This window comes from Mytilus galloprovincialis, chromosome 3 (assembly GCF_965363235.1).
Source record: "Mytilus galloprovincialis chromosome 3, xbMytGall1.hap1.1, whole genome shotgun sequence".
NCBI lineage: Eukaryota > Metazoa > Mollusca > Bivalvia > Mytilida > Mytilidae > Mytilus > Mytilus galloprovincialis.
The window spans coordinates 106,712,314-106,732,371 of record NC_134840.1 but is presented as its reverse complement, the minus strand read 5'-3'; the positions used below and the strand labels follow the sequence as shown (position 1 = coordinate 106,732,371).

The 20,058-nt window shown below is 33.1% G+C and overlaps 2 protein-coding genes across 2 annotated transcripts; both read right to left on the bottom strand.

Annotated features, from left to right (window-relative positions):
* Window positions 1-3,545: 3,545 nt before the first annotated feature.
* On the bottom strand, window positions 3,546-5,026 carry LOC143066694 (complement C1q-like protein 3). The gene is made up of 3 exons (XM_076239519.1): window positions 4,919-5,026; window positions 4,526-4,579; window positions 3,546-3,981 (listed from the first exon to the last, which is right to left on the bottom strand). Exons 1-3 carry the CDS (start codon window positions 4,998-5,000, stop codon window positions 3,563-3,565), a joined length of 555 nt encoding a protein of 184 aa, XP_076095634.1. The 5' UTR covers window positions 5,001-5,026; the 3' UTR covers window positions 3,546-3,562.
* Window positions 5,027-6,581: 1,555 nt separating this feature from the next.
* LOC143069710 (complement C1q-like protein 3) lies at window positions 6,582-7,996 on the bottom strand. The gene is made up of 3 exons (XM_076244480.1): window positions 7,887-7,996; window positions 7,496-7,549; window positions 6,582-7,007 (listed from the first exon to the last, which is right to left on the bottom strand). Exons 1-3 carry the CDS (start codon window positions 7,960-7,962, stop codon window positions 6,589-6,591), a joined length of 549 nt encoding a protein of 182 aa, XP_076100595.1. The 5' UTR covers window positions 7,963-7,996; the 3' UTR covers window positions 6,582-6,588.
* Window positions 7,997-20,058: the final 12,062 nt, after the last annotated feature.

The following is a 20,058-nucleotide window of genomic DNA, read 5'->3' as shown; positions in this document are numbered from 1 at the left end:
ACCCCAAAGATACAGATAGTCAACAAATGTAGGTACACCAAATCAAGGTTTTTTTATTTCTCTGAAAGCTTAAATATTTTAAACTATTAAATATCCATATGTACATCCCAGGACCACTTCTTATGCAAAAATCACTTAACCAAAACCAAACTGACTAGATATTAAATGGAGAATGGAAACGGGGAATGTGTCAAAGAGGTAACAACCCAACATAAGAGAACTTTTAACAACTGAAGGCTACCAAGTGGTCATCAATACATCAGAAAAATCCCACACCCAGAGGCAGATTCAGAAGGCCCCTAAACAAAAATGTGTACTAGTTCAGTTAAAACAGAGGTTATAACTGTTCTTTCTGACATCTGATACACCAGCTGTAGTTATAAAGGATGATGAGCTTGAGAATGATCAGATAGGTAAATGTTTACACATATGGGGCGGGTGAGGTGCTGTTCAAATAGCCAACCTGTTTTTCTGACATCTGATACACCAGCTGTAGTGATAAAGATTGATGAGCTTGAGAATGATCAGATAGGTAAATGTTTACACAAATGGGTTTGATGAGGTGCTGTTCAAATAGCCAACCTGTTCTTTTAGACATCTGATATACCATTTAAATTTTAAAGGATGAAGAGCTTGATAATGGTCAGCTAGGTAAATGTTTACACAAGGGATGGGTGGGGTGCTGTTTACATAGCCAAATTGTTCTTTCTGACATCTGATACCCCAGCTATAGTTATAAAGGATGAAGAGCTTGAGAATTATCAGATAGATAAATGTTTACACAAATAGGGGTGGGTAGGGTGCTGTTTACATAGCCAACTTGTTCTTTCTGACATCTGATACCCCAGCTGTAGTTATAAAGGATGATAGGTAAATGTTTACACAAAAAGGGGTGGATGGGGTGCTGTTTACATAGCCAACTTGTTCTTTTTTACATCTGATACACCAGCTGTAGTTATAAAGGATGACAAGCTTGAGAATGATAAGATAGGTAAAGGTCTAACACAAATAGGAGGGGTGCTGTTTACATAGCCTGACATAAAATACACCAACTGAAATGTTAAGGGATGATGAGCTTGAGAATGATCAGGTAGGTAAATGTTTACAATATGGGGCGGGTGAGGTACTGTTCAAATAGCCAACCTGTTCTTTTGACATCTGATATATACCAGTTTAAGTTGTAAAGGATGAGGCGCTTGATAATAGTCAGCTAGGTAAATGTTTACGCAAATAGTGTGGGGGTATTGCTGTTGACATAGCGGACCTTTTCTTTCTGACATCTGAAATGTTATTGATGTCTTTAAAACGGAACAGTCATCACCTATATATTAATATCTATATCAAATAATTAAATGAAGAAAATTTAGATCAATTGTGAAATGTAAATAGGTTATTTTGAAAACACCTAAAGTGTATTTCTTCCCTTTTTATAGAAAATTATAATTTGATAATTATTGGATCACCAAAACAGAATTCACGAACAGAGAAGTACCTGGAAAAAATACCTGTAAATGTCAAAGGTTAGTAGAACACTACTTAAATATAATGTACCAGCCATAAAACAAACGGTAATTTTTGGACTGTAGAATATAGAAATAACACTTAATGAATAATGACTTATATGTGTTAGAAGCACTTTATAGCTCAAATTTTCCAAAGGGCCAAGTGAGCTTTTTTTCGTCACCTGTCGTCAGTCAACATTGTTGTTTCTTAAATTTTTTGAAGAATAATATTCTTGTCTTCTGAATCTCTTAGACCAAAGTTAGTCAAACATGGCCACAATCATCATTAGGAAATATATATTTTGAGTCTAATAAGATCATGACCCACTTTTCAACCAACAAGGTAGAGTTGGTTAGAAATAGAAAATAGGGGTAAAGTGATTTGTCCAACACCTTGAAAACAGCTATAAGTAGAAAAATATTTCTGACAGGGCACAAGTATTTAGGATGTTAAGAGCTACCTATTGCCCTTTTACATCAAACTGTCAGACGACTTCTTATAGGAGTTATTATCCTTAAATTACATATTTAACTATTTTTGTCATTTTTACCAATTATATTTGTTTCATCTTGAAAATAATATAACATAAAGAGAACATTTAAATTGCAAAAATTATCAGCAAGACAAGAAGATATACAAATAAGTCACAATTGCTTAAAATTTCTGATTATCCTTATTGGAGTTCTTACCCTTTTATACTGATTTTTACCATTTTGTTTGTGTTTTTGTCTGTTAGGTGTTATCTAAAACTATAATAACAGTGGATAGATAGAAACTTAAATTAGCAAAAATATTCAGCAAAACCTACTATAAATAGGTAATGGCAGCAAAATATTCAGCAAAACCTACTATAAATAGGTAATGGCAGAAAGACTCTTTATCTTTATTGGAGCTATTGCTCTATAATGATGATGTTTATCTATTTCTAGTGTTTTGTCCATTTTCCTGAACCTTATAATCGATAAAAAGACACTTTAGATAGCAAAAAATTATCAGTTAGACAAGATCTACAAATGAGTCTAATTTTGTTGAATCATTCTAGGAATAATTGCCTTCAAATGAGTTTTTTACCCTTTTATTAACCGGATTTTTGTGACAAAAATGTCGGTTATTGATTTGGGGATGTACGGCGGGCGGCCGGGCAGTCGGGCGGGCGGCAATCAAATGTTGTCCGTGCATTAACTCATTAACCGTTCAACCAAAGCTTTTAAGATTATAATATGTTGTTACTGACAACTAAATAAAGGTCACGTTCAATAATGGCGATTTTCACTTTTATTGTTCAGGAGTTATGGTTCTTGAAAGATTGAAAAATGGAGTTTCCAGTCGTGTCCGTGCATTTACGCATGAACTGTTCTACCAAAGCTTTCACAAATTTTAATATGTTGTTACTGATGACAAAATGGAGGTCAAGTTCAATTATGACGATTTTGACTTTTAACGTTCAGGAGTTATGGTTCTTGAAAGATTGAAAAATGGTGTTTCCAGTCGTGTCCGTGCATTTTCTCATGAACCATTCAACCAAAGCTTTTGAAATTTTTATATGTTGTTACTGATGACAAAATAGAGGTCAAGTTCAATAATGACGATTTTGACTTTTACCGTTCAGGAGTTATGGTTCTTGAAAGATCGTAGAATGGCTTTTCCATTCACGTTGTTACATTTACTCATGAACCATTCAATCTAAGCTTTTCAAATTTTAATATGTTGATACTGATGACAAAATGGAGGTCAAATTTGATATTGACGATTTTCACTTTCACCATTCATCAGTAATGGTTCTTGTGATATTGCCAGGACACAAATAAATGTTAATAAATCCGGTTTGCTGTCATTGTGACAGCCTCTTGTTTTTTGTGTTTTGGACAAAATCTTAAAAAGCTGGAGAGGAATTAATTGTAAAAAAAAAGTCCCTTCCAAGATCAACATTTTTTTCTTTGTCAACAAGGTTTGAAGAGTGTCCATTGTTTAAGATGTAAATAGACCTAGGTGAGCGACAAATGTTCTTTCTAGCATCTTGTGATAATGAAAAAGAAAATTACTATCAGTATGATATCTTTTATTGTGCTATGAGATAGCCAGAAAATGAGCTATATGGGCCACTACTATCACCATGAATAGTATAACTGCCTTCTGACTTCACTGCAACTTGGTCTCCTTTCTTCAGATTTAATATATTATTAGCTGTTCCAGTCTCAAAACTAGAACCTTTAAGCCATGTTCTTTGTTGTTTGATATCATTATGAGAAAGGTAGACTGACAGATGCTTTCCAAGCTGACTCATGACTGTATAAGAAAACTGATAAACTCCAGCAACAGGGGCAGTAAAAATACCAGTGGTTGGGTTGTAGCTGTTTCTTATGTTGATGACAACTTTGTCAAATTTGATAACACCTTTGTCTCCAGGTGTTTGTGATTGAGTCAGCGTTGATTGAAAGGCTGGGATTGTGGTTCTACTCAGACACTGACAGCCTTTATCTAAAATGAAAGTAAGAGAACATAAAACTAAAATGTATGAAACTTGAAAGCTATCAAAATTACTGTTTGTAAGCCTTGTAGTGTTTCATTTTTTACAAGTCAACTTTAATAGATTATGATTGCTAGTATAAAAATTGGAAATGTGCATGAAAGGACTTGAAATAAAAAGTGTAATGTCACATTAAATGTAATTTTATTTTAAGCGTTCACATGATATTTGTACCCGCCTCAAAATGAGGGAAATGTTATCAATCATCAAGTTACTTTTTTTCAATGCAGTCAACTCAGTTTATTCTGTCATTGGCTCTCATTGACAAATACATAACATCTCCTTTAATGCAGTTATAATGATTGAATTCAACAGTATACAGTTATTCATGTTTGTTGTGGTATAAAGGTTTTATTACATTTTGTGTAAACTTGTAAAATAAAAGCAGAATTATATGTATAGATTAATTATAAAACCAAAGTTTATGCATTTTCAGCATTTTGACTGTACAAATAGCACAGTTTTAGCCTAAAAGTAATTTTATATGAAACTAACCTGGACTCTTATGTTTCAATGCCATTTCGAGGAGATCACCAAGAAGTGAACACTCTGAAAATAAATATTGCATCATTAAAGTTTTGATTTAAGTATGTTTAATAAGTTCTTCTTGCAAGTTCATAGTTCATGCTTAATATTTTTTTCCATTACCTGTTATAGTGCACTCACTAAAAACATTTTTGCTACTCAGAAATTTAAAATAATATTTAAAACAATAACTTTTACACACTGGTATTGCATGAAACAAAATAAGAACAAAAAAATGTCTGTTATCTTACCAGCCAAAAAACTATATTCCAAACAATAGCTTTATGCTGGTATGTTAGTTCATTATGATGATTCTTTATTTTTATTATTTTATAAGGTTAAAAGTAATATAGTTATATTTACCTAATTTTGTGTCACAAGATCCCATAACTATTTCTGCCATTAACAACAGTGTCAATACGGTGGTGTAGTAACTCATCTTCATATCAATGCTAAATGATGACTAAGAAAACAGTGATTGTGTCTGTGGTTTGAGTCTTTCATATAGTGTTAGTAATGGTAGAATCGCCTGACTTATTGAAAACAAACTGTCATTTAATATGTAATGGATATGGTTAATGAGTTTTTAACATGCATTATAACATGATGGCAATATTTACTGTTTAGATTGAATAACTGCTGAAAAGTACAATTCAAGAATTTAATGTATGTCCTTTATATGCGAGTACTTATTTTCGCAATTTTGGTATTGTCAACTAACTCACATGTATTTGATTTCGTGGTGTTTCAAAAAATATCAGATCTTAAATAACAGACTTACAGTGATCATTAGTTGTTAATTTCTGTGTGATTTCGTCTCTTGTGGGGAGTTGTCTCATTGGCAATCATACCACATCTTCATTTTAGCTCACCTGGCCCGAAGGGCCAAGTGAGCTATCCTCATCACTTGGTGTCCTTGTCCGTCGTCTATCGTCGTCATTAACTTTTTACATATTGAACTTCACCCTAGAGCACCACTAAATGGAATGAAACCAAACATAGCAGGAATGTTCCTCATGAGGTGCTGACCAAGTGTTGTTACTTTGTAGCCGATCCATCATCCAAGATGGCCACCAGCGGGGGGACTTAGTTTAACATAGGACCCTATGGGAAATACATACAAATGTCTTCTTTTAGAGAAGCACTGAATGGAATGAAACCAAACATAGCATGAATGGTCCTCATGAGGTGCTAACCAAGTGTTGTTACTTTGTAGACAAGCCATCATCCATGATGGCCACCATCAGGGGACTTAGTTTAACATAGGACCCTATGGAAAATACATACAAATGTCTTCTTTAAGAGAAGCACTGAATGGAATGAAACCAAACATAGCATGAATGGTCCTTATGAGGTGCTGACCAAGTGTTTTTACTTTGTAGCCGATCCATCCATCATTCAAGATGGACGCCAACAGGAGACTTAGTTTAATATAGGAACCTATGGGAAATACATACAAATGTCTTCTTTTAGAGAACCACTGAATGGAATGAAACCAACCATAGTATGAATGTTTCTTATCAAATTTTGTTGAAATCTGAAATAGACTCTTTATAGGAGTGTTGGGCCTTAAGTGACACTTTTTAATTTTACTATAATAAGCTTTGGTCTTTGTAATTTTGCGAGCAGGACCATTTGTGTTGTTCCTCCACATCTTATTTTCATCCCTTTTTTGTTTTTTGTTTTGGAAAATAAGTAAAGAAGATAGAAAGGAACTGTAAACAGAAAAAGATAACAAAACAAGATCATCAAAACTCATATTTTTTTATGAATTCTATTCTTGTCCACAATGTGTTAGAGTGTCCATTGTTGAAGATGTACATAGAGTCTTTACCACAGTATATAATGTAATCAGAGGTTATCTAAAGACAAGTTATCTAATGTAATCAATAACATTTGAAATTAGGTGTAATTATAATGTAATCAATTACATTGAATTAGCAAAGTAATTGTAATGCAATCGATAACATTTCAAGGTTATCAACTCCTAGTTTAAATGAAAAAGAAAGAAAAAAACTAGTGGTATTATATATTTATTGTGCTATGAGATAGCCAGAAAATGAGCTATACAGGTTAGTACTATCACTGTGAATAGTATAACTGCCTTCAGACTTCACTGCAACTTGGTCTCCTTTCTTCAGATTTAATATATTATTAGCTGTTCCAGTCTCAAAACTAGAACCTTTCAGCCATGTCATTTGTTGCTTGACATTATTCTGAGAAAGATAGACAACTAGATGCTTTCCAGCCTGACTCATTACTGTATAAGAAAACTGATAAACTCCAGCAACAAGTGCTGTAAAAATACCAGTGGTTGGGTTGTAGCCGTTTTGTATATTGATGACAACTTTGTCAAACTTGATAACACCTTTGTCTCCAGGGGTTTGTGGTTGAGACAGCATTGATTGAAAGCCTGGGATTGTGGTTCTACTTGGACACTGACAACCTTTATCTAAAATGAAAGTAAGAGAAAATGAAAAAGGACAGTTATGAATAAACTTGAAAAGTATTCAAATCGCTATTGTAAAAACTGTGCATAGAAGATTGCAAAATAAAATGTTAATGGAAACATTTGTAGGGATTTTATTGTAAACATTCAAATTATGATTGTACTAGCCTCAAAATGAAAGAAATTTAATAAATTTTCAAGTTACTGTTTTTTCAATACAGTCAACTCAGTTCTTCTTGTCATCGGGTTGCTGTCACATTGAGAAATACATAACACCTCCTTTAATTCATTGTTATAATGATTGAATTCAACGGTATACAGTTATTTATGTTTGTTGTGGTAAAAAGGTTTTACTATATTTTGTGTAAACCTGTAAAATAAAAGAAGAAATTATATGTATAGATTAATTGTAAAACCAAAGTTTCTGCAATTCCAGCATTTTGACTACAAATAGCACATTTTAGCCTGAAAGTAATTATATATGAACTTACCTGGACTCTTATGTTTCATTGCCATTTCGACGAGATCACCAAGAAGTGAACACTCTGAAAACAAATATTGCATCATAAAATGTTTGATTTATGTATCTTTGATAATGTGTTTTTGCAAGTTCATAATTCAACATGTTTGCTTAATATTGTTTCCATTACCTGTTATAGTGAACTCACTAAAAACAATTTTCTCCTCAGAAATTGAAAAAAATATTTGAAGCAATAACTTTTACCCGCTGTATGCATGCAACAAAATTAGAAAAAAAACATATGTTTGTTATCTTATAGGCCAAAAAAGTATATATTTTAGCCAGTATGTTAGTTCATTGTAATAGTTCTTTATTTTTATTATTTTAATTTATAAGGTTATAAATAGTATAATTTCATTTACCTAATTTTGTGTAACATGACCCCATGACTATTTCTGCCGATAACAATAGTGTCAATACTTTGGTATAGTAACTCATCTTGATCTGGATGCTGAATGGTGACTCAGGACAGAATGATTGTTTCTGTGGTGTGACTCTTTTATATAGTGTTAGTAATGGTAGTATTGCCTGACTTGAAGAAAACAAGCTGTCAATTTATATGTAATGCATATGGTTAATGAGTTTTTATCATGCACTCTAACATTACAATGGTTTTAACAGCTAAGATTACATTCTTTGCTGAAATTTTCATGGTATGTTCAAACTAAATTTGACAAAAGGTTTTAGAATACATTACATAAAGTATGAATAAAATCTACCAAAATTAACTTCAACAGACTAGTTGATTGAACCCTTGACTTTTAGGTGATATATGGAACAAAACGTACATGTGAGCTTTTGCCATCACTTTATACCTATTTGCCATGCTCTGTAATCTTTGTCATGCCTGCTTGCCTGTTCATTTGAGTATCTTGTTTTTAACATTTTGTTCCATCACCAAATTTTTATAGATAGATATTGAAAAAAAAATTAAGAGATCAAGAGGAAAAAATGATTGAAAACAATCAACATGCCTTCCAATGTTTCTATCTATTTCAGAATTGTCTCCCTTTTCGATTTATTATCCTTAAATGATGATTTTATAAGAAAAACATGAATAATTTCCTTTCTAAATAGTGGTTGACCGAAACCATTGGATAACTGCTAAAACAATTATTGTCCTAAATTAACAGTATTAAATGTTTCCATGTTTTGCCAATAATTTAAGAACAATGATAGATGGAGTAAATTGTAAAAAACAAAAATAATCATTTATGCAAGATTTACAAACACATTCTTTGGGAGTAATTCATGCTTTAAAGAGCTTCATGTATAGGTTAACCTTAATCAGGAATGCTCAAAGCTAAGAGTTTGAAATTCAAGGACAAGAAACTTAGGAAGAGCTCTATCTTATAGTCCTTGTTTGGACCATATTAATTAAGATTTCTGCCTTTAAAAGGATTATGTAAACACCTGCATAAAAGAAGAGCAATAATGTTTTTGATCCTTTTTAATGTCTATATTTTATTTTATTTTTTTTTAAATATCCCTGATAAGCTGAAGTGTATAGTAAGAAAAAAAATGCATATATTGTCCAGTTAACAGAGCTTGAAATATCACTAGACAATTGTTTTTTCTTGTAATATATTTCTTTTTTTTTTTTTACAGATTCTTCATTTTCATTATCAAATTGTAAATTCAGTCATCCTCGTTCAGGCCTTCTTACATTAGCACTGAACGGTAAACACAATCTAGCATTGGTATTGATGTCAAACTCTTATGAAGGACTATATGATGTCATATCACTGGCCACGCCCACTATACCACCTATGACAAGGTCACCTGTAAGTATTTCCTATAAATAAAACTACTTTGTCTTACCAATTTCGAGGTCATGTGTGAGTATCATGCTTAGGAACAATTAGAGAATTTTACAACCTTGGGAGATAAACAATGCATAATGATATAATCATTATTTTACTTGTTGTAGTACTAGTTACATAAAATACTGGCTTTGTTTCCAGTTGTAGAATATTTTGCAAAAAGAAACAACACCAAACTTTATCTATGCCTTAATCAATCTTACAAAAAGAAGGTTTCTTGCTGAATTTACTGTTGCAAATGCAAAAGGAAAAGTAGGGGTGAGAGGGTAAAAGCACGAAAAAAAGATTTACTTTTTAGCACACCTGCCCAAGAAGGGCCAAGTGAGCTTTTGTTGTCACTTGGTGTCTGTGGTCATTGTCGTCTATTAACTTTTACGAAAATCTTCTCCTCTGAAACTACTCAGCCATATTAAACCAAACTTGGCCTAAATCATCCTTCGGGTATCTTGCTTTAAAAAATGTATCTTATTACCCTGCCCATCAACCAAGATTGCCGCCATGGCTAAATATAGAACATGTGGAGTAAAACGCAGTTCAGCTTATAGCTTTGAAACAAAAACATTAAAACAAGTGACATTCAAAAGGAAGATCAGAATAAAATTTATAAAATTGACAAAAGGAAACACTAATATCAAAAATCCTGGGAAAAAGATCTTGAATAGTTAAATTATATAGTCGATCGCAATGTCATGAATTGTATATGAAAAATTTGCAGTGACAGACCTATAAAAGAAATGTATTTTTGTAATGGGATCTTCAAATTTTAAGTTAGATTCTGTACTCACTCATGAACAATCAGAATGCACAAAAAATCTACAGGAATGTCATTTTTTGCAGGACCAGTAGATTTGGAGCCGGACAAGTAGATTTTTAGGCCACTGATCCGGCTGGCCAGTACACAAAAAAGCTTAAATTCGACCCCTGGGTCACTGCCCCTGAATTAATTATTCAAGGAAATTTACAGTTTTTGGTTATTTTCTTGAATATTTTAATAGATAGAGATAAATTGTAAACAGCTAAAAAGTTCAGCAAAGTAAGCTCTACAAATAAGTCACATGATCAAAATGGTCAGTTGACCCCTTCAGGAATTATTGCCTTTTAAAGTCAATTTTCCACAATTTCTGTAAATTTTTGTAATCTTTTACAAAATTATTTTCCTCTGAAACAACTGGACCAAGTTCATTATAGATACTAAGAGATAACTGTAAACAGCAAGAATGTTCCATAATTAGATCTACAAACAAATCACTGTTGCGAAAACAGAGAATTTTGTCATGTCTTTAATGTTATATAGTGCCCTTTGTTTAATATGCACTGCAGCACATAGACCAAGGTGCACGTGAGTGACACAGGCTCTTTAGAGCCTCCAGTTGATGTATATGCATCAAGATCAAATTTAAAAAGTTTTTTTTTTTCATTTTAACAACAGTTTGCTATTATGTGAATACAAATTCTGTCAGATTAAATGTATTTTAATGATTTTTTCTTCATTTTAGTTTTCTAACCTGCTGCCAGATTATGTAGTGACTGGTCCAGAGTATGGTCTGAAAGGTCCTGGTGGGTTTTTGTGCAGTGGATTTTGGGGGAACAGTTGGGAGTACAGAACGGACATTTCATCTTGTGTTTGTTAATACTTACTTATTTTAAGATGGTGGTGGTCATTTACTGTTCCATTAATAGATAATTAGTTGTGATTTTTATCCTCATTAAGAAATGTATTATATATGACAAATTTAATCTTTCTCCAATTTGTTTGATCAAACCAGTTTAAGTTTTTGTTCTAAAGATATCATAGAATTTGCCAAGCCTATATATGGGATCAGGGGGTATCATTGTGTGGGCCATTTTCTTTTTTAATAATTCAGAAAGATTTATATTATTGTAATGAAATCCATTTTTCAAACATTTCAGCCACTAGCCATCTTTTTTCCCCTTTTCTTTTTCATCCAAAGTCATCTTTCACAAATCAAGAATAAATTTCATATTTGGATCCTTGTTAATATAATCCTGATATTGCCTTTTATCGCTATTTTGTGCATTTTTCTTTTGATCTTTTCTAGTGATAATTTTCATATCATGCTTCTCGCTTGAGATGGAAAAATTATCGCTAGAAACTAAGGAGGCCACGTGGCGTTGCTAACGAAATTGACATGAAATTGACAACGTCGTCATAGGTAAAATAGCGATAAAAAGATTATCATTGGTCATCTCAACTCGATTGCTTTTCTCACTTTCGCTGTACCAGCTCAAGCGAGAAAATCAATCTCGTTGAGATGATCAACGATAATCTATAATTCTTCCATTTTTCAATTGTCCTGTTTATTGACCTTTTTAATTTTTTCATTGACATTGAATATTTTGACTTTCAGAATATTTTGTGTTTTGTAGGTTTGATACATACTTTTATTTCTAAGCACAGCAAGCTTTTTTTTATTACATTTATACATTTTTTTGTCATTATCAAGTTTCAATTTATAGGAGAAAAAAAATTTCACCAGAAAATAGAGAATGGAAACGAGAAATACACGTACAAGTTATGATTATCACTTGTAAATTGTTATGTAGTCAAATATTTTCTAGTCCAGTTTTTGATTTGTGTTTGTATATATGCATCATGGTTTTCAGTGCCATCATCATGTATATAAGCTCTGTCTATTTTTCAATTTCTTTCCTCCTAGATTGAAAAAAGTAAAAGTTTCGATAGTTGATTTAGACATATTGTTCATGGATGTAGGGGAAGGGGTTGCAACAGAGCATGCAAATAGCAAATTTTACAGGATATCTACAGGATTGTCTGACAAAACCCTATCCCTTTCAGCAGTTACTACTACACTTTACTATATTTGGACATTTTGAGGGTAGAGTCTGTATTTATAGCCTCCCGTATACTTTAAAAATATATATTGAATGATCTGAAATGGGTTATAGCATTTTATTTTTTACTGTTGTCTCAAAGTTTATGTCATTTTACTAAATTAGTTAAGATTGCTTTTTTTATTCAATAATTTATTTAGACGGACAATTTTGTATTGATAACTGACCAAGATTATTAGATGATGAAATCAAATGATTATTGTGATTGTGTTAATTTGTGATATTATTTAACGATGAAAAAAATTACATTCTGAAACAATTGATGTGAATATGTTGATTTTCTCAATTATTTTTTAATTATATATTTTTATATTGTTATACATTGTTATTGCTTTAATAAAATATCTATATGCTGTCTGATTTATTCTGTAATTGTCCCCCAATGTTGTGCTGCAGGAGACCTAGAAAATACTTGGCACCCTTCCATCTCTTTGTTTGTCTGTTCTTATTAACCCTGTCACATGAACAAATGTGGCAAGATTTTTATGAAACTTATATAATAGATTTATATCAGCATATCTCTCAAAATCTATGAATATCAAGTGGGTCTCATTGGGGTCTAAGCGTGATGCGGGATTGCCGATTTTTTGTAAGCTTGACGTGTGAAAGTCAAATTATTGTGTCGTGAAAACGGGAAATGAGGTCTAGTGGGACCCGGGAAATGACAAAAATATGAGAATTGCTTACGTACATAGTGTAAGCGGGATGTGGGAATCTGACAAAACAGAAAGCGGGATCCAGGATCGGAACCCCACAATGAGACCCCCTATCAATGCTGATAAATTATTTTTTTAAAGAGTTATGCCCGCTGAAAAATATTCACTCGTATGGAAATTTGCATTGTAAGCACTCTCAATTTTTGCCATGATTATGAAGAATGATTTAACTAACATGAGAGTTAAAATAAATCTGCATTTTAATTGCTTGCACTTACAAATTTGTTGAAAGTCATACAATTGAGACTTTTCCAAATTTCATAGAGCATTTATAATTGAATTTTGATGTGTTAACTGAAGTAGTGTACATATTCATATTGAAATAGAAGTATAAAGTGCATTTTCAGCCTTTATTTTGTTCAAAATAGATACTGGTGTCTCAAACAACCTTCCAATACAAGAAAAACTATGTTAAACTAAAACAGAAAGAAGCAACATATAAGCTAGATAGCTAACAAGGTACAAACAAAATTGACTGTAGTTGGTCATCAGGTATCAATATTCCATAAAATCCAAGACATATTATGTTAAATCAACAAACTACAAGGATAAACTTAAAGCATATTGTTCATAGCTACAATGTGCTTCTACCATAATGTGATCTATGAGGTCATACTAAACTCCAAAGCATATGATTGAACTAAAATTAAAAATCCTTCAAGACTAACAAAAGCCAGAGGCTCCTGACTTGGGACAGACACAAACATGTGGTGGGGTTAAACATTCTTACTGAGATCTGAACCCTCCCCTACACCTCTAGCCAATGTAGAAAAAAACACACAGCAATATGGACAGTAAAACTTTTTTAATGTGAATGTTCATTAAAAATCTAAACAACTGATTCAGGCAATACAGAACAAGACACTCTCAAGAGCATGTGTGGCTAACCTGGTTCTACTTTGGTTTTTCGAATCATGTAAACATCTATTTTTACATGATTTCCAAAACATATTTGATTTCATTCCATTCAATGGTTCATATGAGAAAACATTGTTATGTCATTCCTTATAACAAGCTTGCCGTTGGTGGCCATCTTGGATGACAAATCAGTAACAAAGTTACAAAACTTGGTTAGTGCCGAGTAAGCACCTCATAAAGAACATTAATACAATGTTTGGTTTCAATCCATTCAAAGGTTCTTTAGAAGAACACATTGGTTACATATTTACCAATAGTGTTATAAATTAAACTAATATCTTCCTGGTGGTCATCTTGAACAGTAAATCAGCAACAAAAGAGCAAAACTTCATTAGCACCTCATAAGGTAAATTTATGCCATGTTTGGTTTCATTCCGTTCAGTGATCCTCTAGAAGAAAGCATTTAGTGTATCTCATAGGTTCCTATATTAAACTTACTCTCAATGATGGCAGCCATCTTGGAGGATGGATGAGCTACAAAGTAACAACACTTGGCCAGCACATCAAAAGAAACATTTATGCTATGTTTGGTTTCAATCTACTCAAAGGTTGACTGTTCTTTGGAAGAAGACATTTGTTTACGTTTTCCCATAAGGTCCTTTGTGAAACTATAAGTCCCACATTGGAAGTCATTTTGGATCATGGATTGGCTACAACGTAAAAACACTTGATCAGCACCACATAAGGAACATTCATGCCTTGTTCTGTTTCATTCCATTCATTGGTTCTTCAAAAGAAGACTTTTGTATATATTCAATATATTAGTTGCACCTTTGTTCAGCTAAGTTCCCTGCTGGCAGCCATCTTGGATAATTTATTGACTAAAAAGAAACAGCACTTGGTCATCACCTCATTAAAGATAATCATAGATATAGGAAGATGTGATGTGAGTGCCAATGAGACAACTCTCCATCCAAATAACAATTTAAAAAAGTAAACCATTATAGGTCAATGCCGTTTTTTTGGTTTCATTCCATTCAGCTTCTCTATAAAATAAAATATCTGTATGTATTTTCAATAGGGTCCTATATGTTAACTATTAGTAAGTCCACACTGGGGGTAATCTTGGATGATTGGTCGCAACACTTGGTCAGCAACTCTAAAGAAACATGCATGCAACGATTCCATTCCGTTTCATTTAGTGGTTCCAGATCTGAAAGTTTGACCTCATTTTACACAAAAAGTAGCACATGAAGGTATATTTTTCATTACATATTTGATTTTAAAAAAATAGCCTACATTCAAATTAACATCAAAATTTCATCATGGGATAAAAACTGTATCGTATGCTCTTAATCCATAAAAGCAGTACCAGTTTGTAGGAAAAATGAATTTCCTATTCTTTAAACATTCATGTGCACTAGAGCAAAAAAAAAATTTGAACAAAAGCTTATAAGGGTGACAATTTGCGACTTCTGAACGGAAAAAAGAATAACTTTCAAATTAAAAAACCATGTTTACAATTGTTGTTTAACAGTTCTTACTCGGATGCTTTAGTTCTTTCCGTTTCCAAAAGGGAAAGACCTTACTATATTTCTTCTGATTTGTATATACGCCCGTTTACAGTGACTATTATTGTATATCCTTGTCCGTCCGACACTGATGACAATTTGCAACACACTGTGTCATTTTTCAACTAATGACAAACCTGCAATATTGTTTGATCAAATAATCACCTTTACTAATTCGTTTTTTAAAGGACATATCGTTTGCCTAATCGCATTATTATTTAATGTCTCCTGTATATATGCCAATCCAATCTGGGGCCGGTTTTACGAAGCTATCCTAAGACATGTCATAAGACATATCTTAGGACATGTCTTATGATCCTCTTATGACTATCCTAGGACATATCTCAGACCTCGTCTCGAAGCTGTCTTAGGATCATCTTATCTAAGACATCCTAAACCTGTAGCAAGTTCTTTAAATTTTCAAATATAAATATGATCTACGGAAAAAAATCATGTAAATGTAGTATGTTTACCATAAATTATTCTAAACGTATTGATTAATATAAGGCACTGGCTACGGTTACATGGAAATGTAACAATAATAAAAATATTATTATTACATTGGAGACTAAATGCCGGAATGCATGGTTGGGTAAGGACCTGATTAATTACGAATGTAACAATAACTATTGAGGCTACGGTTACATAGCGTTGTTGTTACACGAATAACAGCACTGTACGAATGTACTAAATAATAAAACTGAGTTGAAGACATTTATTTTATTTTTGAAAGTCTGACACATTTATGATGAAACCACTCCAAGCAGTCATCACACACCAGTGATGCCGCATTGTGAACGTCTGTACCGCAGTGTGCAAATCCATTCTCCGATATTTCTTTTAGAAGATAAGGCAACCTTTAATGTTTGCCATGGTTCTGGTGAGAAATACTTTTTACTCTAGCAATGTTGATATTCTCATCCAATATTTTGGTTGGAAGCATGTGGTGTAGTTTCAGGTCGTCTATCAATATGATCACATTGCCGTCCATTACGGATTTTGGTTTACCTCAGATTTTAGTATACTTTGCTTTTGATGTATCAATTTTTTTAGAGCTGCGTTTGTATCTATAGCTGTATGAAATTTGTGTCTTGATATTGTTTCAGTTTCGTTTCAAACGCATCCCAAGTTTTAATTTTTTCATCCAAACGTGACAAAATTGGTAATAGGAATCTCTTCATCCATTGTTCAAAGTGTAATGACAGTAATAAGAGTAGGTGTGCAGTTAAATAGAAGAACAAAAGTTAACACTTATCTCATATGTTTCGCCTTTGGCACTACTAATCTGAAGAATCTGAAGTAGTACCCTTAAGAACATCAAAACCATTAATACGTAAATCTATTTAAACACCATTTGTTGAATAATAATATTTATTACCTATCATTATTACAAGTATTATTTAGTACATATGAAAGAATTAAGCAACACAATCACAGAAGATTTAAATTTAATAAATCTAGCGTACATTACTGTTGTTCATGTAATTATAACACAATGTAACCGTAGCCTCAATAATTATTGTTACATTCGTAATTAATCGGTTCCTTATCCAACTTTGCATTCCGGCAATTAGTCTCCGATGTAACAATAATATTTTTATTATTGTTACATTTCCATGTAACCGTAGCCAGTGCCTTGTATGTATTGTCCATATGGTCATATGTTAAACGAGGTCCCCGCTGGCGACTATCGTTTATGACGGATCAGCTACAAAGTATCAACACTTGTTCATCACATCTCAAGGATTATTCATGCAATGTTTGGTTTTATTCCATTCAGTGGTTCTCTAGAAAAAGTTCAAAATATGACTACAAAGTTACAACACTTGGTCAGCACCTCATAAATAACATTCGTGCTATATCATTTATTTTATTCCATTAAGTGGTTCTCTAAAAGAAGATATGTGTACATATTTCCAATATGGTGTTAAACTAAGTCCCTGCTGGAGGCAATCTTTGGTGATAGATCAGCTTCAAAATACCAACACTAGGTCAGCATATCACAAGGATGATGCATGCAATGTTTGGTTTCATTCCTTTCAGATGTTCTCCAGAAAAAGTTCAAAATGTAAAGAGTTACCGACTACGGACGATAAGTGATGAGAAATGATTTTAAGGCCAGATGAGCAAAATAAGTGTCATATGATGTGCCATTCGCTTCACCCTCTTATTAGGCCATAGAACAATTTCTCGTCTGGTTTTCTCATTACTTTGCGTCCGGCGTCCGGCGTCCGTCGTCGTCGTCGTCCGTCGTCGTTAACTTTTACAAAAATCTTCTCCTCTGAAACTACTGGGCCAAATTAAACCAAACTTGGCCACAATCATCATTGGGGTATCTAGTTTGAAAAATGTGTGGCGTGACCCGTCCAACCAACCAAGATGGCCGCCATGGCTCAAAATAGAACATAGGGGTAAAATGTAGATTTTGGCTTATAACTCTGAAACCAAAGCATTTAGAGCAAATCTGACTGAATAAAATTATTTATCAGGTCAAGATCTATCTGCCCTGAAATTTTCAGACGAATCGGACAACCGGTTGTTGGGTTGCGGCCCCTGAATTGGCAATTTTAAGAAAATTATACCGTTTCTGGCTATTATCTTGAATATTATTATAGATAGAGATAAACTGTAAACAGCAATAATGTTCAGCAAAGTAAGATCTACAAATAAGTTAAAATGACTAAAATGGTCAGTTGACCCCTTAAGGAGTAATTGCCCTTTATAGGCATTTTTTACCAATTTTTCGTTATTTTTTTGTAGTCTTTTACAAAAATCTTCTTCTCTAAACTACTGGTCCAAATTTAACCATACTTGGCCACAATCATCATTGAGGTATCTAGTTTAAACATGTGTGCGGTGACCCTGCCAACCAACAAAGATGGCCGCCATGGCTGAAAATAGAACATAGAGGTAAAATGTAGATTTTGGCTTATAACTCTGAAACCTTTTTAGCATTAAGAGCAATTCAGATATGGGGGTTAAATTGTTTTGCAAGAAAAGATCTATCTGCCCTGAAAATCTGCCCTGAAATTTTCAGATGAATCCGACAACCGGTTGTTGGGTTGCTGCCCCTGAATTGGTAATTTTTAAGGAAATTTTGCTGTTTCTGGTTATTATCTTGAATATTATCATAGATAGAGATAAAACTGTAAACAGCAATAATGTTCAACAAAGTAAGATCTACAAATAAGTCAACATGACCAAAAAGGTCAGTTGACCCCTTAAGGAGTTATTGCCCTTTATAGTCAATTTTTAATAATTTTGTAAATTTTGTAAATTTTTGTAAATTTTAACAAAATATTTTCCTCTGTAACTAATAGGCCAAGTTCATTATAAATTGAGATAATTGTAAGAAGCAAGAACGTTCAGTAAAGAAAGATCTACAAACACATCACCATCACCAAAACACAATTTCGTCATGAATCCATCTGTGTCCTTTGTTTAATATGCTCATAGACCAAGGTGAGCGACACAGGCTCTTAAGATTCTCTAGTTGTTTTTGTACAGTTCTGTGATATCTCATTTGTATTCTTTTACATTTGTCTTTCTAGACCTTTTATAGCTAACTATGATCTGAGACTATGATGTATTGGTTGTTCATTGTTGAAACCTCTACAATGACCTACAATTGTTAATTTCTATGTTCCAATTCTATATCAATTCCTTCATTTTGGTGTGACTCATTGCATGCAATCATTCCACATCGATCGATAGTTGCTACTAGTAAACTAGCTCTCGAGTATTGTCGGGGCCATAGGGAAAATCAGGGCTTTTACATGGAAGGACTTGACACTTCAAGTAGTTTTCAACTATCAATAATGCTTTCGGTGTCTCGGAGATATTTAATTACCTATAACTCTCGATCAACAGTTTATATTGAAAAGTGTATGTAAATATTGTCTGGAAGAAAAATTAATCAGATGTAATGTTTTTGAAATAAAGGCTCATTGAAAAAATCTGTATAATTGAAAGTAAATATGCATGTGCACTTTTTGTTAACGCATTTGTTATCTGTCATAACGTTATTTCAGGGTTTAACACTCAACCAAGGACTTTCTATACTAACGTCCTTGCACTAACCCAGGACTAATTTTTGAGATAATAAGATGCTAATTTTTTCGGCAACGGCGCTAAGTTTTTGTATAAGGCTTTATATTTAAAAAAAAAATGGAGGACCTGGGTCTCCACACTGAGAAGCAGTTCATAAGGGAGGGTCAGGGGCCCAGCCCCTCCTTGTGGGAAGAAATTAATGGATCCGCCATTGGTCTCTCATATCTTACATATATATACAGATGCCTTCTGTTACGAAGTTTCTGTCTGACTGTCATATTTCCATCGTTCTTGACCTCATTTTCAAAGTTCAGCGACTGCTAAATTGAAACTGTACACAGCATTTTGGTCATGTGAATTTCTGAATTATTGTGACTTTAATGGGATGACTATAGTTGGTAAATGGGATCCTTGCACGGTTTATAAATCGGTCAGACAGGTTTCACCAGACCTTGACCTCATTTCATTGATCCGACAGTGATTGAGGTTAACTGTTCATGGTCAAGTCTGCATCTCCAATATATTATGAATAGTATGTCGAGTAGCTGTATTTCGTGTATGATGTACAAGTTCATCTGGCATGTTTCGAGTAACTTTTTATGTTATTTATTTTACTTTTATGTATGACCTTGACCTCTTAGT